The 21,701-nt window shown below is 46.8% G+C and overlaps 1 protein-coding gene across 1 annotated transcript in view; it reads left to right on the forward strand.

Annotated features, from left to right (window-relative positions):
• Positions 1–21,701, forward strand: part of RGS17 (regulator of G-protein signaling 17) — a 116,060-nt gene that overhangs the window by 63,943 nt on the left and 30,416 nt on the right. Inside the window, exon 2 of the mRNA XM_019550059.1 lies at positions 16,385–16,528. Within this exon, the coding sequence (XP_019405604.1) occupies positions 16,410–16,528 (119 nt within the window). The 5' untranslated portion in view covers positions 16,385–16,409. The remainder of the gene's footprint in view (positions 1–16,384; positions 16,529–21,701) is intronic.

The following is a 21,701-nucleotide window of genomic DNA, read 5'->3' on the forward strand; positions in this document are numbered from 1 at the left end:
AGGAGATACCAGAAGTGGCATAGTTGACAAAAGAGGGGTAAGGGACAATACCAAAAGAAAAGCTCAAGTATGTAGTGATGCAGTTGTGCAAGGCTTTTAAGGAAGGGGCGAGAAGTTTGATCTTACTACAATAGATGAAAGGAGCCAATACAGCAATTGAGATGGTAGTCTGGTGCAGTGTCCAAAGAACAAAGTGAAGAGTACTGTGTCTTGGGGATTTCTGGGGTAAAGATTCTAAAACTGAAGTTCATGCCCTTTGGGAGATGGAGAGACAAGAACAGGAAAAGGTTTTGGACAGATTGTCTCTTCATAAGTTCCAAAGGTGTGATCCATTACAGCTTTCTGACAAAGTATCCATATAATCAAATGTGTTTTACTGTGTTCACTCCTTTTTGAGCTCTCTTCTCAAAATGTTCGTATCACAAGGGAGTTTCTGTAATAATTACTCCTGAGTACATAATGGAGTTTATGGTAATTATTTCTCCATGCTATGGTATTTGGATTTGATGGCATCAAGAATCCTTGTAGTCAACAATGAGCTTTACTCCAAGTGTTTTAGGTCTGTTAGTTTTACTCTTTCTATATTAATGTGGGACTGACAGTCTCCAAGCACTGCTTCCCTCCTGCTTTCCTTTCTACCTTTTTATATTCAAACTAGCCAATTGCCTGTCAGAAATGACAGAGGGGTGGTGGGGGCAGGCAGGGATGGAGTGCTGCCATGCACTACCCCATGCCACCATCATCTCCCAGGCGTTGTGGGGGAGGGAGCTTGCCCCGCTGTCCCCTCCATCCCACTCGGCCAGCACCCTGTGCTGCCACTGGCTCCAGTGGGGAGGAGGGGTGAGGCCAGCAGTGCTGGCCTCATCCCCCCATTCTGTCAGCTGCATCACTGCTGCCTCCAGGGAGTGGGGAAAAGGGGGAAAGGCAAAGCCAGCAGTGCTGGCTTAGCCCCCCACTCCGTTCCCTCTGTTCCCTCCATCCTCACCATCATGGCAGTGCTCCACCATGCCGCTGCCCTCACCTCCTATCCAAAATGCTCTTGGAGCACTCTGATTAGTTGTTTCAGTCAGCATTGTAACTGGCTGCCGAGACAACCAATCAGAGTGTGAATAAAGCATTACAGACAGACAGACCGACTAAGGCTGCTGCCACTTGCCCTGTTCTGCCCAGAGTGAGCCGTGCCCGCATTCTGCCTCCCCAGACCCGGCTGGGGAAGTGGCAGCAGGACACAACCTGAGTTCCGAGCGCTGTTGCACCCGCATCCTGCACTCACCCATTCCCCTCCCCAAGTCCAGCGCCCCCTGCCCTGGCTGGGCAGCTTTTAATTAGTCTCCAAATTCAATTTGGATTTCGAGCTTTGGTCACCGAATTGTGCCAAATCTCTTCTGAATCAAATCGGCTACCGAAGCTTCGCACAGCCCTACTAGATACATTTCTAATTTAGTTTATAAGGTGCAAATCTACCTTGTTTTCTACTGACTGCATACACAGGATCTATATGAGTCTCTTGCTTTGCAATGTTAAATTAAAAACAAAACAAAACCAGAAATTCACATCTTTATGGAACTAATACTCAGATAAATAATCTATGCAGTTCCTGCACTCCACATGTGTAGAACAGGAATAGTAGTGCCATATGTTACAGGTATATTATAAGCCTAAAAAAAAAATCCCATTTGTGTTTGTGAGGCATTCAGATATTATCATGTTGCGGTCATAATATATACTAGAAGGTAGATCAGTCCTCATTTGAAATGTAGGTTGATTCTCACCTTCTGCTATTGTAAATTAGAAGTCCTATCACTAAAGTTACAGCTAAGCTGAGCAGTCAAGTTACAAATGTCTTCATTATGACTGCATATGGAACCCTAATTGTGCCAAAAATGATATGATAGAGTATTTCTAATAGTCAGTGGTGAGAAAAAATGTACATATTTCACTTGTATGCCTAAAGTTATGCAAAAAATGGATAATTTTAAGTATATATATGTGTTGGACTAGCCGGCAACAGCCTGGCTTGGAAGTGTTCTGAGCAATTATTTGGGCATTCCCACCAATCAGGTGATAGCAGAAGAGACTAAGGAACTTTTTCCAGAAACCTTCCAGTCCCTGCAGGGGAGGAAGAATTTGAGTCCTGGGTTCCCCATATACATGAAACTTTGCTAACCTGGCAGATACTGAAGAAAATCTTCATCATCTGCTGGACATACTGAGAGAGCACGTTTGGGGTTGTAAGGACAGCCAAGCTTCAAAACCCCAGCATCACCACCCAGCAATGTCTCCAGACTTTGGAAGGTATCTGGATGACCTTCCAGGAGTGAAGGCACCTATTACGAATTGCTCAGTACCTTCCAGCGTAAAGGTGAGGCTGCTTCCTCCTATATTCTATGACTGGATCAGGTGCTGCAGCGAGTAGTAGCACAAGGGGCCCTCAGCTTCAGCAGGTTCAGATTGGGGCACAGTATAGTTTGACCCTCATCAGGGATCTTAATTTGGCTGGGCATAAAAACAACCCACCAGGGTTTAGCCAGCTCATCAAAGAGGTTTGGGAAGAGGAGGAGATCCTCCATTTAAGAAAAACTATGTAGGTCTCGGAGGATGCTCCGCCTCAAAGAGGGCCTGTTTGCCAGGTACTGATGGTGGCTCCACATGAGGAGGCCTCCTTTGGGAACAAGGAGGAGCCCTCACCCCTTGTATTAGTGGGTGCTGTGGCTGGGTACTATTTGATGTCCTCAAGTCACGGATGTGCCGCTGGATCTGGGGGTTGCCGGTGGTCGGCGGCTGAGTTCGCTACAACCTCTGGGCCCCTTGCAGGAGCCCAGAGACAGTCCAATGTCACGCCCCAGCAGGGCAGGTCCAGCCTGGCCATCATCGCTGCCGTGAGATGCTGTTCTGGCAGTGGGCAACCAGCACTGTGATGACATCAACTAATATTGCAGGGATGGGTCATCAAATTGGCATCTGGCACTCAATGTTCTTCATGCAGTTTATATAAAAGGCTAAAAGCTTTAAAAAAGTTAAAAGCCTAAAACTGCAAGGGGGGGGGCCGCCACTGGGTAGGGTGACCAGTGCCTTAAAAACACCAATAAGTTACAGGGGACAACAAAAGAGAAAACAGGGTGTGCTCGTGCGGGTCATAGGTTCAAAACTAGTGCTCCCCCAGGGGACACTGAGCAGAGCACCCCAGACAGTGCCCACCGGCTCAGAAACTGAGGGAGCTCACCAGCGGCTACTGCCCAGTGGTACTCCTCTCGGAGACACGTGCGAAGGACACCAAGGAAAAATGCCCCGAGGTCGCTGGGAGCCTTCCCAGCCAGAGCCTCCTTCCTGGATAGCCAGATGACAAGCTTGGCCAGAGCCAGGAGGAGGTTGACCAGTAGGTCCCGGGCCTTGGTGGGGCGGCGGACGGGGTGTGCGTAAACCAAAAGGTGAGGAGAGTAGTGCAGCCAGAACTTGAGGAGCAAGTTCTGGAGGAGGAGGTGCAGGGGCTGCAATCTGGGGCACTCAATGGCAAGGTGCGCCAGAGTCTCCCTCTCAAGGCAGAATGGGCATTGGTCGGAGACCGATTCGAAATGGGCCACCCACATGCCCGTCGCGATGGCCCTGTGAAGGAGCTGCCAGCCTAGGTCCCCGGTGGCTCTGGAGATCAGGTCAGAGTACAGGCTCTGCCCCCGGGGCCCGTCGGCCTTGCCTCGCCAAAATAGTCCCGCCAGGCGGTGTCCTGGTGGACCACGAGGTCGGTGTGGTGTATCGTATGGTGGACGAGAGTGTGGCCGGGGCCTCTCCTGGAGTGCAGCCCAGGCCAAGCCTTTATGCTCTAGCCAGACCTGAGGTAAGAACCCATCCTAGAACCATGGGGTTCTATTCTAGACGTGGGGAATATGGGCACCTGATCCATGGGTATATGCAGCCAGATAATCCAGACTTGATTTTCCAGAGGCTAGAGACCCAGTGGGAGATGGGAAATGGGAAAGAGACAGAGCAAGGGAGTCAGCTCCACCCCAGGCCCCATCAGACTCCCAGACTTCAACCCTGAACTCCCGGCTAAAGGGACTAGTAGGGCCTATAGCCGAAGTCCTGGTGACTGTAAATGGCTGTGGGTGTTGTGCCATTCTGCATAGCAGGTCACAAGTGACCATTCTGTTTGAATCTTTTTATAAGGAGCATTTTAAACACTTGCCCTTGCACCCTCTTATGGGCTTAGTGCTCTGTGGATTGAGTCAGGACCAATATCCGTATAGCAGCTGTGTTGCTATACGAATAAAATTTCCCACGCCAATAGCCAAGATAGAGAAAGGGGTGTCCACTACTGCTCTGGTGTGTCCTGACCCAGGGTGGATGAAGAGAGCTTCCCTCATTATAGTAGTATAATGCAGTATATTTCAAGTTCTGCTATGGTATTGTAGACAGCAGGTCAGCTCATGTTACCAAAAGCAATTGAAAATACATACACTGTGCTCCAAAGTTTACACAAGGTGGGAGCATAAGGGTGTGGATACTACCTCCCAGGTCTTGGGAACACTGCAGTTTTCTGGGGCTGCGCCTCAAAGGATCCCAGGATTGCCCATATTATGCCAATGGGAAAAGGGCCCCCAGCAAGTGTGGTTGGTCATTGTGAAGACTTTCCCTGGAAAAGAGGGACCTAGAGTTTTGAAGGTCCTCAATGGGCTATGTGAAACCCAAAATACAGTGAGCTGGTTACTGTTGTTGTGGTCAGCCCCACTATGTGGGGTGTTGTGGTGCACCTGGGACAAAAGGTAGCTGCAGTGAGAGAGGCTGAAGTGGCGAACCCTACATTGAGGGGTGATTCTCCACCAATCAATCCCAAATGGTTTTACTTTGGGGGCTCCCCTGTGCCTGAGGCTTAGAAAGTCAGGCTCTGGAAAAAGCTCCGGGGTCCATCCCATGTATTCTCCTTGCATGATTGGGGTGTGGGAGAGGCCAAAGGTGTTGAGCACCAGATTTTCCTTAATGATCCATGGCCTTTCTGTGAAAGAACTCACCATATACCATTAGCTGAGATGGGGGAGGTCAGGTGTCACCTGCAGGAGCTCTTAGACCATAAGATCATCTCCAAGTTGAAAAGCTCCTATGCTTCACCCATAGTCATCATGTGAAAGAAGAATGGGAACTTGTGAATGTATATGGATTACCACACTCTGTATGCCCACACTGTGGTCAACCAGTATACCATCCTATGAGGACAAGTAGCCCTGGACTGTTTGGTAGGTAGCAAGTGGTTTTTGGTACTGGACCTTCCAAGTGGTTATAATCAAATCCCTTTGCAAAAAGCTGGTAAAGAAAAGACAGCTTTCATCTGTCCTCTCAGATTTTATCAGTTTGAGTGCATGCCCCAAGGCATCTCCAGTGCCTCAACCACTTCCAAGGGCTGATGCAAAAGGTGGCTGGAGAAATGCACTTGACCCAGGTATTGGTTTACCTGGATTATGTTATTGTTTTTGGTAAAACTCTAGAGGAACATGAAGACTAGCTTCTCCGTATGATGGATTGACTAGAAGTGGCAGGGCTTAAGCTAGCCATTGATAAGTGTAAATTTTGCCAGTCTTCTATCAAGTATGTGGGGCACATAGTGTCACAGGATGGGATTAGTACGGACCCTGAGAAAGTCAGTGCTGTGACTGTCTGGACGCAGCCGAATAATTTTAGAGAGTTTAAGTGGCTCCTGCGGTTCGCTGGGTTTTACTGGTGGTTTGTGAAGGATCATCCAGGGTTACCAAGTGGGAAAGTCATCCAGGAAGTAGGGGGCCAAAAGCAACTTTAAGGGCCTTGCTGGGGTGTGAACCTTTTGGCTCTTGATGGAATACCCAGTACGAGGGTACCTTCTGCAAGGTCATCAAGCAGCTTACCAATGTGCCAACGTTGGCCTACCCCGATCAAAACAGACCTTTCATCCTGCACACGGGTGCCAGTCTTTCAGGACTTGGGGCTGTATTATATCAACTACATAATGGATGCTGATGCCCAGTGGCTTTCACTAGCCAGGGACTAGCCCCTAGTGAGGCCCAGTACCCTGCTCACAAGTTGAAATTTTTAGCCCTCAATTGGGCAGTTACAGAGAAGTTCAAAGACTACCTATAAGGCACCACCTTCTAGGTGTGGATGGACAATAGCCCCCTCACCTGTGTACTCACCACTGCGAAGTTGGATGCCACCAGCCATCAATGGATTGCTGCCTTAGCTTGCATTATTGAGCTGGATGAAAAAATGTGAATGCTGATGCCCTCTCCAGACCGTCATCCCCCACCTCTAGGAGTGTATGGAAACCTGAGACTGTTCAAGCCATCTGAGATTTACGGACTCAGGACTCCATGGTGGAGGGAGTGAGTGCTGTCTGTGTGGCTGAGATGCTGGGGGTACCCCCTAAAGAGATCCCACAGACTTGGGCTCGGTATACGACCCTGACACCCTCAGTACTGCCCCAGATGACTGCTGCAGAGTGGCGAGCAGCACAAGAACAAGACCCAGACATGCAGGGCATGCTGCATGCCCAGCGATTGGGACTAAGCCAACCTCTAGCCACCAGCCACATTACCCCCATGGCCTGTTTCCTATTACGGGAATGGGAGAGGCTCAGATTATTTGATGGGGTATTACACTGTAAGGTACAGGCTGCAGAGGGGTGGAAGCTTTGGCAGCTAATTCTTCCCCAGAGGCATTGGGCACTTGCCCTCAAGGCCTTACATGATGATTTTGGACACATAGGAATAGAGAGTACCCTGGCCTTGGCTTGAGAGCATTTTTTCTGGCCCAGAACAGCTGAGGATGTAAAGGCAAAATGCCTCACATGTGATCAGTGTGTCCAGCAGAAGACTTTCCCTATCCAGACTGTATAGTTAATTACCATCCAGAGCTCCAAGCCCATGGACTTGGTATGTATGGACATTTTATCCATCGAAGGGGATGGGAACCAGAAGGGAAACGTGCTAGTGGTAACCAAGCACTTTAGCCGATATGTGGAGGCCTTTCCCACTCAAGACCAGATAGTGCAGACTGCGGCAAAAGTGCTATGGGAAAAATATTTCTCTGCGGTTTTTTTGTCAGCCTGGATTTATTCTGATCAAGGATGGGATATTGAAAGTAAGCTGCTGTGGGAAGTGCTGACCATTGCTGGGATCCAGAAGTCCAGAACCATACCGCACCACCTTCATGGAGATCCTCAGCCTGAGCGCTTTAATTACACACTTCTAAATATGTTAGGCACACTCTGGTATGAACAGAAGGCTGCGTGGAGCCAGTATATAGCATACTTGGTGCACTTCTACAATTCAACATGAAATGACGCCACAGGAGTCAGCCCTTATCTCTTCATGTTTGGGAGAGAGCCCCATTTGCCCATTGCTTTGTGTTTCAGAGTAGAGCGGGCCTACGAAACCCAGGTGACCCATGAGCAATTTGCCCAGCAGTTAAGAGAGCGCCTGTGCACATATCAGTTAGCGGCAGAAACTGCTGGAAGGAACCAACAGTGCCACGAAAGAAACTGTGACGCCCACGTCCACAAATAAGGGCTGCAGCAGGCAGACGGGTACTTCTAAGGAGCCTAGGACTGACTGGGAGGCATAAGATCGCTGACCGCTGGGGAGCAGAACCTTACACTATAGTAAAGCAATTCGGGAATCTTCCCATCTATGAGATTGCCCTGAGACCAGGTCAGGGCAAAGTCAGGTCATGCATAGGAATCTCCTATTGCTGGTGGGAGAACTAGAGAGGTCTTGTTGGCCTGAGAGGGAACCACTGCAACAAAGGCCTCACCCATCACATCGAGTCAGGCCTCCTGCAAGGGAACCCACACCTGAGGCACCCCCAGTGGAGTCAGACTCCAGCTTAGACAGGTGGTACCCCACTGAGTTTCACCAGAGTTTGGGGCCCGCTACTCCTGAAAGTGATGAGAACTCAGGAGCTGTTTTCAGGGGGGCCCCACCTGGAAGGGCTGAAGGGGAGGACAACTCAGCTGCATGCTCCAGAAAAGAAGCACCCCATTGTCTCCATCTGCAAGTAGAGAGGAGTCTGCAAGTGAGAGGAAACCTGAATCACCAGGGCCTTCATGGAGCCCTGCCCAGGACAACACTCCTCAACTGAGGCGTGACCAACGACCAGTCTGCCACTTCATCTATGATGCTCCTGGAGTGCCAGGGGGAGTACCCATCTCTGCTCCTTGGGCCCAGTAATCTCCGGGCCTGGAGTCCACCCTTCACCAGGGACAGTGTAGGGTTCAGGGGAGGCTGAGCAACTAGTGGGGCATTCCCACCAATCAGGTGATGGCAGGGGAGAGGCTTGCCCTGCCCATACCGAGGGGCAAGGCGAGGAGATGGACCTGAGAGGGGACTAAACCCCCCCCCCATTTGGTCCATTTGCAATCTGGGGCAGAGCCCCCAAAGGGAATAAAAGAGCAGCATGCCTGGCACATGGGTAGCTGCATTGAGGGATGGAGAGGAGGGCAAGGAAGAGCTGACAGAGCTGGCCAGTGGGGCGGAGCTGTTGCCCTGGAAGAGCCTGAAGACTCCTCATCAGATGAGGAGCAGCAAGTGGCTGCGTCCCACAACCCTGCCACAAGGGAGCGCAGCGTCAGCCCACAGCCAGTGCACAGAGGGTCCAAAAGAGACTGAGACCCTAGGAGCTGCACAAGGCAGCTTGAGTTTCCAACCTCCAGCACAAGGCCAGGCAGTCGGTGCATGGGTCAGTGCATGCAGGGTCCAGGAGCAGACTGACCCTCACGAGGTGGCTAGGGTCTCCAACCCCTGGCACAAGACAGGGCCAATGGTGCACGGAGCAGTGCACAGGGCCCTGAGCAGGCAGGAGGCTGGAAGAGCCCCAAAGCAGCTGAGGTCCCCCTGCTAAGGGGAGATATGCCTCACCCTGGAAGATGAAGACAGTCTTACCAGAGGAGTTGTGAGTTGCCTGAGAAGGGGATTCCCACAGGGGAGTGGGGGTTTCCCCCCCATGATGAATAGTTGAGATATTTAAATTGGTTAAAGGGGAAGCTGGGGTATCTCCCCACACCCCTCTTCTCATCTAGGGCCCCTCCTTTTTCTGGGGTGTTGCTATTGTTTGTTTATTTCCCCCTGGGTCCTGCGTCTCATATTTTGTAGATTAGTATTTCACTAGAATATAAGATTGTGGGAGCGAAGGAGCCACACAGGGAGCAGATGAGCCACACAGAAAACTCCCTTGCCACTGCTCATCCCCTGCTGCCCTGGTGATGTGCCTCCTGTGTGTGGGGCTGCAGTGAGGACAGTGGCATGGGGCTGCACCCCTCAAAGCAGCAGCTGGCACTGGAGGCGCATTGCCAGGGCAGTGGGTTGGCAGCTTGCAACAGTGAGGAGTTCCAAGCTGCCACCCCATTGTCCCCATTGTCCCCAGCCATGCCAGGTCAGGCCTGCTGGGCTAGGGAGGCCCCACGGGAATGAAGAAGGGCAGGAGCTCGAGCTTGCAGCCTGTGCCTGCCCAGGGTACAGATCTGGGGATTGCGGGTCCCCACTGCACCCCAGGAGTATGCGTGGCAGTGGGGAGCCAGCCCTCCCCCTCCCTCGGACAAGCCATCCACGGCCCCAACCTCCTCTCCACCAGGGCCCCCAAACACTACTCAGCTGGGCAGCAGCCTCAGCCTGTGCCTGGCCCAGGTACAGATCTCAGGGGTCTCCCCTACTCCCTGGGAGTGCACGCAGCAGTGGGGAGCCACCCTGCCTGAGCCTGCAGCTGGCAGGGAGTGAGGGCAGGGGGCTATGGCCCTGGGTCTATAGTCCTGTCTGCTGGGGGCCCCCTCTAGCAGGGCTGGGGAGCAGAGGCTATGATTGGGGAGTGAGGGGCACCAGCAGGGCCAGGGGGGCTGTTACGGGGAGAGGGGGGGCTTTAATTTTAATCATGGATTTGGGGGTTTTTTAGCAGAGAATTTGTGATTTTTTTATCAGGGACAATCAGGATTCCTGCTGATAGTAATTTACATATATGCAAATTATTAGGTGTACCTACAGATTTAGTTAACCCAGAAGTGATTCATTCTACCTTTTTGCAAACTGCTGCAAGTTTCAGCACAGAATATTTCATAAGGAGCATGGAGCGTGGCGGGTGAGACCACACTGGTCAAATGCAGTGGACTGAGAGAGAGTGCAACAGACTTCCTTCATCTACATAGACATTTGGTGATGTCTGCCAGACATTTAAGGCTGATAGAAACAGAAAAGAATGGAGCTGCTCAGCTGTGGAAGTGAAGAGGAAGTCAAAATGTATTTGATGTAGTGGTTAACTATGACTTGAGGAAGAGTCAGCACTGAGGGGGGACTGAGCACAATGGGTATTATATCTTATTTGGGTGTGCTGCACTAACCTAGCTTTCCAGTAAGTTCCCATCAGTAGATGGCTTCTCAGCCTGGTGGCCAAGATCAAGATGATGACCTGGTCTGGCTGGAAGGTATAGGATGGATTGTCAGTGGATGGAGCAGCAATGGTGGCAATGGCAGCAGCAGCAGTTGGAATGAAGGCAAAGGAAGAAACAGGATGGACAGCACCTGGTGGAAGACAATGGATGAGAGCTGTGGGGAGGAAGCGGTTCTGCATAGGGATCTCCCCAAGGTAAAGTTTTCACTCTGGCATTTCAAAGCTGGAGATGACTCAGCTGGATTTCAGCAGGGGACACAGAAGCTTTGGGCACTTGATATGAATCGCCTAATCCAGATGCCAAGCAACTTGGAGTGGGAGGTAATGTTTAGAGACGAGATGGCATACCAAAATTTCTGAGAGGCCTACAAGGAATGTTGGGAAGACTTCATCCTGGTACATTTTGATTGTGAGGCTGTTGAGGACACCCAAGAAAGAGCAATCACAATTAAGATGTATATGGACTTTACTGAAGAGGAAGCTATACTTTTTGGCTACTGAGGCACTGTGAGAAAGTAGAGAACATAGATAAGGTCTGAGGCCCAGAAAGGATGTGGATTAGGGCCTGGAGAGCCTCGGTATTCCTCTGGGTGGACTCAGTAGGGGCAGCCGGGGTATGAAACCTGCCTCCAGGAATCACCTTAGGGCCCCACAAAAGACTGATTATTTACTGTGGAAAGCTGAAGCTATCTGAGGTGCAAGGTGGAGAGGCATGTGGCAATGGGCTTCCCATATGAAATTTGCATGGCATGTGGGGAAAAGGGTTATGGGGTGAGAGTGTAAGAAAGAACAGCAGTGTCATTTTTCCAGAGAATTGAGTCATGTTTTCCATACCAGTCCCAAACCATCCACAAATGCAATCAGAGGAAGACAGGATGGAGAGCGTATGGCAGGAGAAAGCAGACAGACAGGGAGGAGGGGAATAGGACTGCAGGAAGCAGAGATGAGGGAAGAGGAAGCAGATGAGGCAGGGAAAAATATTAGGCCAGATGGGTAGGGAAAGATGGGGGCCCATAGAGGAGGAGCAGTCTTTTGCAAGGGAGAAGGAGATGAGGAGAAAGGTTCCCATCAATATGTTTGCCCAGTATGGGCCATGCAGTTTACAGGTATGCTCAGTGTGGGCTGCATTCAATCAATTTCATAGTTGGTTTCCATAACTGCGCACATGCTGTTTTTGGCAGCAATTTAATGATAGACAAGGTGTTTAATGAGGTTTTTCCATATGTGAATATAAGGTAAGAGGCTTTTTCTAGTCATGCTTGTTGCTGGTTGAATTTAATCATCTTCATAGCTGGTTTCCATTACTGAGCACATGCTGTTTTTGGCAGCAATTTAATGATAGACAAGGTGTTTAATGAGGTTTTTCCATATGTGAATATAAGGTAAGAGGCTTTTTCTTTCTTAAGCCAATTGGGAGGGGAAAATATCTTATATTCAAGTAAATATGGTATATAGATACTTTTCATTCTTATAATTTAACCCTGTGTGATAATATCCAATATTTCTTTATTGCCAAAGACTGATCCTGAAAACACTTTGATGTGTGTTCACAGGATCATAGGAGAGTAAAGCCAGGAAGGGGCTTCACGAGGTAATCTAGGCCAGCCTCCTGCTTAAGGCAGGATCATCCCCGGCTAAACCATTGTGGCCAAGTTTCTGTTTAACTTGCTTTTGAAAGTTTCCAAGCATGGAGGTTTTACACCTTCTCTAGGTAGCTTGACCACCCTCATAGTCAGAAATATCCTCTCACTCCAGCCTAAATTTCCCCTGCTGCAACTTGAGGCCATTGGTCCTAGTCCTGTTCCCTACAGCCATAGAGAAAAACCCATCTCCACCCTCTCTACAATCAACCTTTGAGTATCTGAAAATTAGCAAATCCTGCCCTCAGTCTTCTCTTCTCGAGGAGAAATAACCCTAGTTATTTCTTCAGAAATCTTGCCTCAAAGGCCTCTTGTGATTGTTGTTGCCCTACACTGGACTCCTTCCAAACAGTCCATGTCCTTTTTGAAGTGCCCCAAAACTGGACACAGTGGGCACTGTTCTCTAGGAGTGCAGGAGGTGGTGCTTTAATCAGAGCAACTCCAAGAGCTGCACTAATTAAAGTGCTGCCGTGTCTCTTGTATTAGGGTCACCATGCTTTTAAATCGTGATGGGGGTGCTTGAACTAAAGCTCATTCAAGCTTTAGATAAAGTGTCTCTACCACCATTTTTAAGCATGGGGAGTAATTACCATGCTCCAGCAAACTCTATTAATTGAGTCTGCTCTGACACACTGGAATTCCAGCACATTGGAACAGACTCCATACTCGTGTATAGGTGATGAGTAGTCCTGGTGAAGCCCCACTAGTGCTGAATTAAGCGTAGTCACTTTGCAAGTGATGCTTCTGTGCTCATATTGAGCTTGTGGTCCATCGTAACCCCCAGGTGCTTCTGTGCAGTACTGCAGCCTAGCCAGTCATTCCCCAATCTGTGTTTTTTCATTAGGTTATTCCACCCCAACTACAGGATTTGTCTTGTTGAATCTGTCATTTGTTGAACCTGTCATTTGGGGGGAGGGCATTTCCCTTGTTGAATCTTTTCTTGGTGTTCTGAGGGACTAATAAATTGTGTGTAGTGATATCCAAAATGTTTATAGCATTTATGTCTGAGTGAAATGTACTTACTTTCTATGTGGAAAAAAAATCTGTTTTGTATGTCCCTACTCAAATCTTAGCCACTGTGCAGGCTTCAACAGGCACAACTCAAGGTTTTGGACATATCATCTCTTCATTTTATAAGATTTCGTAGATATTAGGACTGGAAGGGACCTTGTGAGATCATCGGGTCCAGCCCCCTTCCCAAAAGGCAGGAAGTCAGCTGGGATCAGATCACACCAGCAAGATAAGCATCCAAGGCATTTCTTGAAGTTTTCCAAAGTAGGTGCTTGCACCACTTCCGGGGAGAGTCTATTCCAGACTCCGGAGACTCAGGTGGTAAAAAAGTTTTTCCTTATGTCCAATCTAAAACAATCTCCCAGCAGCTTGTGACTGTTTAGACCTTGTCTTCTCTTGGGGTGCCCAGGTGAATAGACGTTCTCCCAGTTCAAACCGTTTGGAGTTTAAATTCCTCAGATGTGATCCATTATGTCTTTCTGGGCATAAAGTATGTGTATAATAAAGCAAATGCTTTTAACTGTGAACAGGGCCAGCCCACAATTTTTGGGGGCCTCCCGAAAGAAATTGTTTTGGGGCCCCCCGACACGAAGAAGGCATGGGAACGGGGAGGGCTAAGTGTCCAAAGAAGGTGGCGAGCGGCTAAATGTGAAGCTGGCAGTGGTGGGGGATGCCAAATGGCTGGATGCAGGGGGTCTCCTGTAGCCACAGGTTTTGCAGGATAGGACAGGCTGGCCCTGAGTGTGAAGTAGTCTAACTGCAACTTACATTAAGAGAGTTGTCCCTGTATGCCATTCAGAAAAAGTGACTGTCAGATGTCTGACCTGCATGTCATCATGTTTCATAGTTTCATAGATGTTGGGGGCTGGAAGGGACCTTATAGATCAGACTGATGGCATTTCCCCTCACCTTCCATGAATAATAAACCAAATGCAATGCTAGCATAAAAATAAAGGTACTCCTCTCAGCTGTGTCAAAATATCCAGTCAATTACCTATGCTTGGGGTTGACTAAAAGGTGAAAATCTTTACTGTAACTGTCAATGTCTTACAAAAAACACATCATTTAAATCTTCAGTCCTCTTTGCTTACATCTGTGGCCTTCTATAAACTATGACAAATACAAACATGAGAAATAGCATCAGTAGCATTAGTGTGAGTCTTCACAAAGGGTAGATCACTCTCGTAGTTCATACCCAAGCAGTGGAAGCCATAGTTCTGGTTTGTATACAGTGCCTTATGATTAAATATGTCATTCTTGAATATGATCCCACTTTTTTTTTTATTTGATTAGGCCACTTGTATATAATAACAGTGTAAATAGTATTCCTTTATTAACTTCTTCTTGGAAGGTGTACAAGCATTTCCACACTGCTCCTGGCCATGCTAGGGAGTACTGCAGTGAAGCACATCATGCATAGTCAGTGAATGTGAACTACTGCTTGAAAAAGTGTCAAGTACCTAGTTCATGGTGGACACTAGGGCTGTGCAAAACAACACCTTTCTATTTCAATTTGTATTTCGCTTCATCGAAACAGTGTTTCAACGTTTCACCTATTCACTGAAATGGGGAAGCTCAAAACAGCGTCTCTTATCCAGCAAGCAGATGGGGGCCCACAACCCCAGGAGGGCTGCAGGGGCTGTGCCAGTCCTCCTGGGGCTGTGGGCCCCCATCTGCCTACCAGATGAGGGAGGGAAGCTGGGTGCTGCCACCTGGGACTGGGGAAGGGAACCGACCCCAATCACTCAGTTCCCCTCCCCAGGCCTATGGTCAGGCTGAGGAAAGGAACTCAGTTCCCTTCCCCTGCGCTGCGATCAGCTTCCCGCAGCCTGGCTGTGGGAGGTGGGGAGAGCCAGGGCTGCACTCCTGGTTGAGCCATATAGGACTGTGAAGGTGTTGGGAGTGCAGCCCTGATTCTCCCGTCTCCCACCACCTGGCTTCTGGCTGCTTTGAAACTCAAAACATTTCACACCTTTTTAAATGTTTCAGCTAGCCTCATTTTATTTTGAGGCTATTTTGAAGCCCTTCATTTCAATTTAATTTTGCTGTTTCAAGCTCAAAATGAGTCAAAACAGTGTCAATTCAAAATGGCTGGTGAAATTTTGCACAGCCCTAGTGGGCACCCACTTCTGCTGCCAGGCTCTCAGCCTCCATTTTGGTTTTTCCTGTATAGCCAGAGTTGCTTTAAAGGCACTATATTGATTTCCTTTTTGCAGCATTTGGCATGAGCAGGGTAAGATCAAGGGGGAGTTTCATCCACAGTGGGGCTCCTGAGCCCACCATGGAAGCAATATCAGCATGTCCTAAGAGTCTAATGCGTGGAATGGAGGATGAAAACCTGAAATAACACCAGCCCCAGGTTGTTTAGTGGGGCTTTATGGTGCCAAAGAGTAGTGCCCATGATGGAGAATGTGAGCAGATATATCCATGGACTTCAGTAGCTACTGTTATGGAATGTAGCATTGCAAATACTTCAGGGACTTTAGAAAGAAGCAATTTAAATCCAAATGCAGACTGTTTCTGCTTGGGTGCATGCAAACTGAATGCTATAATTTGGTGTGCAAATGAAAGAAATGCCATCTCAACACTTCTAAAATAAATGTGTCTTATCATTGAAGTTATTCTCTTCTGCAGCTAATGCCCAGGATATCCATTCCAGCTGGGTATTACAGATCACTGGAAGGAAAAATAACTTGGCCTAACAAAATCTGAGAAATAATGTTTGATGAGGGGTGGAAAAACTTTTTAAATCCAGAGTAGTTCCAAAACCTGAGAGGAAAAGCATTTATGGCTCTTTGAATTCACAAAAAATAGCTGTCCGGGGGATGAAATTTAAATTATGATAATAATTATTTTCTCTGACAGTGAATTTTTACTTGCATCAGTTTTAGCATCCATCTCTGACTAGTGAAGTTAGTACTGATTTGGAGTAACAAAAGTAAAACTCAGGCTCATGTTTTATATGAATTACTGTCTTACGATTTTCAGTGAAAAAGAAAAGATTGTGATAGTTTCATTGTAAATGATATTCTAAGCTCTACCAAGTGCTATGCAAGCTCTGAGGCATGTCCCAGTGTCACAAAGCTAGCAAGCATTTTTTATTCCAGTCAAAGTGATAAGAAAAGGTGTGACTTTAAGGCAGTGGAAGCATAAGAATGTCACTGATATGCAGTACTTTATCAAACTGCTTATATCACAGTAGACTTATAGATAGAATCATGATCATGTGTCTTTGTGGCTAAAAGTTTTTGAGGTTCAACATAAAGAATGTAGAAAATGTGATTGTACTTCATGTTTGAGTGTAGTAATGCTATAAATCTCTTATGTCTGTGTTCTTATAGCCACTTGGGTACTGAAGTAGCTGAAATGAGAAAAAGACAGCAGTCACAAAATGAAGGAACATCTGCTGTGTCTCAAGCACCTGGAAACCAAAGGCCCAACAACACATGTTGCTTTTGTTGGTGCTGTTGTTGCAGCTGCTCATGGTATGTCATGCAGTCTTTTTGGTTCCACATCTAACACAGGTAAACACTGAGAGCAAAAACTGCCAGCTGCTGAGAACAAATGAACTTCTCTCAAAACCGTGCTGCCAAAAATCAGACCTTATTTTTTCCTTCCTAAGAATTTTACTAAATTATTATTTCCTTTTCCTGGACTTGTATTATAGAAGGAAAAAGTTGTAACAATGGAAATAACTGATCTAAACCTAAAGGTATCTAGGTAAAGAAACGTGAGACTGAAAAACTGAAATTTTACAGTCAAGACACTTTTCCTGTTTATGTTGTTTAGCATTTATTTTTCTCTAATCCACAAGAAATGTTTCAAAACTCATTAGCTATACTTTCAGTGAGGAAGAGGCCAATCAGAAATGGGAACTATATAGTACTAAGTTTTGCTATTTTGTTGTCGTATCATTGCTGTATTCTGTAGTCTAAGATCAAAAGATGATATTGGAATTTGACTTTTACAATTGGCAAAGCACCACTTTAGTGGAGAACAGCACATATTGCCATTTTTCTCTTTCTAAATAAAGAACTGGACAAGGGAGATTGAGTCTTAAATCTATAAAATTATTTTTCAAAAGAATCTTCTTCATTTCACTAAACTGTATGTCAGAGTCCCCACTGCCATATTATGCAGGCCTATATACTTCACTTTGGGTATAAAATACTGCTACTGAAACATGAGTTACTCATTTTGCAGAACTGCTCAAGGTTCATGCATGTTTATTAACTGGTAAAGGTATAATTGGTGGAATCTCTCTGGAATCTCTCTGTTCTGTATAAAGGGGTGTTAGTTGTAGCCATGTTGATCTAAGGACACAGGCAGACAAGGTTCTTTGGGTAAATGTGATATCTTTTATTAGACCAACTAAATAGTTGGAAAAAGTGTTTTTTCCAAGCTTTTGGGCACAGAAACACTTCTTCAGGCATAAGGAGATTCTGCTGCTGTTTTGTGCTCTCCTGGATGGAATAGAAGACAATATGCAAATCATGGCAGTAAGGATCAGAGATCAAGATCAGATCTGACTGCTTTCCATCACAAATTCAATAATCATCACCCCTCCATCAGACTATCTGTTGAATACTCCAGCACCAGTACTTCCTTTTTAGACACTTTGATCACTATCCAGAACGGCAAAATACAGGCCACCACATACAAGAAGCCTATTAATATACTTATCTGCACAGAATAGCAATCGCCCTAAACTCACCAAGAAAACTGTAATATAGAGCCAACCCCTCCAATACCACCGAATTTGCACTGAAGAGACCACCCATGATAGTCACCTCACAAATCTCAAAAGGACTTTCACTCAACAAGGATACTCCTCCAGAGAGAGAGATCACACTTTTGAACGAGCTACCTGGATACCAGGTAAAGAATTGCTGTAGTACAAAAAGAAAATCCCCATAAATCACACACCGTTAATTCTAATCCTCAAAGGGAATTTACAAAACACCTTTTGTAGATGAGCCTACAAACTTCACTTTATAAATCTACGGGATACACAAAATCATAGACTAAACACTAACATTGGATTTATGGCACATTGAAACTTATCTGCTACCTGATGACTCTAGGTAACCTCTCTACATTTTACCAACTACATTCTGTCACCAGGTCAACATTCCCCCTTTACCCACCCCCACCTACGTATCTCACACCTATTGTCTCCCTGATCCTCCCTATCACGCATCTGCATTTTCACAGACCTGGATTTTGTATTTAGGCTTCTATTTCATCCAAGAGAACACAAAACAACCGCTGATTCTCCCCATGCCTGAAGAAGGATGTTTGTGCCCGAAAATTTGTAAAGAACAATTTTTCCAACTATTTAGTTAATCTAATAAAAGATATCACATTTATTCAAAGAACCTTGCCTGTTCTGTATGCTCCCTTTGATCCCTTTCCCACATCTTAATACTGTCACAAATGTACTAAATGTCATAATGGCATAGCCTTTTCCAAGCCTCAGCCATCTTTCTCTCTAAGGTAGGAGGAGTAATAGACTAGAACTGCCATGAGGTTGGGTTTCCATTTCTCATGCAGGTAGAGGATCCCCGGGAAAAAGGAAGAATGAGAGAGACATGTTGTCACAACACTACTTTGCCCCCATTCTATAAGCTCATTCTACATAGCCCACAAGTGAAAGCAACTTAAATGTGAAAATTTAGAGCATGTCCCCACAAGCACATACATGCGGGGGGGCATGTTCCCTGCAAGACAAATAGCAGCGGCACATATTTGTGCCACTGCTATTTGTCCCCCAGGACACCCCTGCATGTGCACTGTGGTGCACAGGAAATTGTCCTAGGTGGAGTAGGAGAGGCTGGGGCCAGCACCTGGGCTGGCCTCAGCAGCCTTACCTGGGTCCTTTGGAATCTCCCCAGGGCAGCAGCAGCACCAAGCCAGCCACTTGGAGCCTGGCTGGTAGCCAGAGTGTGTGCTCATGGGGATGCACCCTTAGAGGACTCTTCTACCTCTGTTCTCATCTCCCTTGTATAAAGAGTCTTGATGCTGTTAAATATCAAATTTACTTATGAAACTTAAAGGCAACAGATCTTATTGTTGTGAATACTAATGCTCCATGATACATATTTGAAAATTCCAGTTCTGAAGAGTTAAGTTTCCTTTGGATAACTTCCAGGGTGGTTACCAGTGCCCATCTATTTGTACAACTTGATCATATTCAATCTAGCTATGAGTAGGTACTGTTAAAATGGTGGGTTTATTGTCAGCTATTCTAGCAACAATATTTATTGCAGATAATGTCCCAGATTTTTTTATAGTAGCATAAACTTGATTAAGTGTGGGAAAAGCCCTGTCCATCTAAGCCTACTTTCTATTTTTTTAAAGTTTAGTATGCTTGAAAAAGGAACATGGTGGAAATGCATTGCTAGTGATCTTAACACTGAATTGGACAAAAATCTGATGAATATAATGTAAAAAGACCTGAACTTGTAGCCAAATGGACCCGGTGGTGGGATCCTGTTTCTCTGTGGTCATTAAAATGGCAGTTTTTTCAGCATTTATGGGCGTGTATAGATGAAACAAGGGGCATGTGTGCATGACACTTTAAAGTGGGTTAAATGCTTTTGCACCACTTTAATGGTGTTGGTGTTTGGTGTTTGGATGCGTCAGCAGTGTATTGCACAGTGATTCCAGTTGCTGTAGCAAATTCAGCAGAGTAATGCACCTTGAATGATTTGGGGCGCAGCAAACTAAAACTTGAGAAGTTTTAGTTTGCTGCCTTCTGGCCATGGAGCAAAGCACGGGGCTCTGTACAGCTCAGGGGTTCTGCAGGAAGCCTGTGCAGGCAGCCTGGTAGCAGCCTGGGAAGGAAGGCTCCACCCAAGAAATAAAAAAGCAGCAATCTTTTTCTTTCCTGGATCCTGCCTGCCTGCCTGAGGTACTGGTGCTTCCTTCTGTGGCTGTGGTGCCCCCTAGGACCACACAAGTCGGGTGCCTGTGGGTGGGTGCTATCTGGGGAGGAACTGCCACTGCCATGGATGGAAGTACCAGCCTCTCCCCTGCAGCCCAGGGACTGCTCCACCCACCAGCAGCTTGCCCTCCCCTCTCCGCCACCAGAGAAGCAGGTAAGTGCATGGGTGTGTGCATGACACAGGGTTTACTTGGCCTTAAATTGAAGCGGTGTTTTTAAAAACGCACCGCTTCAATTTAGGGCCTCCATTTCATCTACACACACCCCAAGTGTCAGTTTTGGTACTAACATACAAATAGCACACCTTTTTGGATGCATACTTACATCCATGTCCTGAAAATGCAGGTGGCCCCAAATCCAGGACTAACAGATGTTAAATGGAGGAAAAAAGTGAACTTTCCAATTTTTAGCCCCCGTTTTGTCTAAGTGGCCAGGGGACTTCTCTGAGAAGTGGGAAACTCAGGTTCTAAGCCCCACTTAGAGGGGGTGTTGAAGCTGCAGCTCTTCGACTTCTTAGCTCTGTAACCTAACAACCATACCGCAGGTCTGGCATTATCCAGGCCTTTCTCCAGTTCTCCTTATGAAGCTGCCTCCTTGGGTAGCAAAGGGAGGGAGGTTTGTGAGAAATATGTAAGAGAAGGACACAAGCAAACCAGAGAGTTTCTGGCTTAGTGAGCTGGCTACTGCTATGAAAGAGAATAGGACTGGGGTTCTACCTTGGAGCCTTGCTCCTAGTTCAGCAGATATTTCTCCACTATGGTACCCTCAATTTTATGAAAAGACTATTAAAAGCAAGGTACAATGATTCATTTTGAAAAGAAATGCTGGAGATAGGACAGTGTAATACCTGACCTGTGGCATGGTGGTTTAAGCATTGTGCAAGGAAATCAGCATGTTCAAACCCAATCTAGGCAATGGTGTACCTAGAGTCTTCACCTTCCTAGGCATGTGTACTTATCATTCATTTACTACAGCTAAAATGTCAGGGGGAGTCATCCTCCGCTTCTCTTCCAAGGCTCATGCTCAGGTACACATGTGTACAATTGCCTCTGCATTTAGGGTTACACATTTGTGGAAAATGAATTCCTACCTGCATGTAAACACCAAAACCACCATTTATGTGACTAAAAACTGTCCCTTAGATGACCAGAAGGAAATACAACTCTAGCTCAGCTGGCCTAAATAGGACTCTAGCAGCTTTAACTTTTATGATCTCTGATCGTTATTTTTGATCACCACATTTGGGATTAGGAAGGAATTGTACCCCATAGTCAGATAGGTATAGACGGATTTTTCCTTTTTCTCTGAAGCAAGGGGGCGCAGCTCTCTTTGATCTCTCCAGCAGACTGGGAAAATTTGAAAGCTAAATAAATAAATAAAGTCAGAGCCAGATGTTGAAGAGCCAGTATTCAAATAGAGAGAATTTTGGATGATATGAGCCGTATTCTAAGGGAGCTACTCAAATTGTGATTTTGCAGATTTCACGGAAATCATGAAATTGGGCAATTTCCATGAAATCCCCAGAGGGAAAAATGACTGAACCTAAAAGGCTGACTCATTAGTGGGAGCCAGAAGTCTTCATGGCCGCTATGGCCTCGGTCATGCAGCCTGCCGGGGGGAAGGGTTGCAGGCTAGATGGCTGCTGCCCCAGCTTCTTGCCACTGACTGGCTGAGAGGTCTGCCTGTCATGTGGCTCTGCCCTTCTCCACCAG

Source organism: Crocodylus porosus, unplaced genomic scaffold (genome assembly GCF_001723895.1).
Source record: "Crocodylus porosus isolate Cpor-Errol unplaced genomic scaffold, CroPor_comp1, whole genome shotgun sequence".
NCBI lineage: Eukaryota > Metazoa > Chordata > Crocodylia > Crocodylidae > Crocodylus > Crocodylus porosus.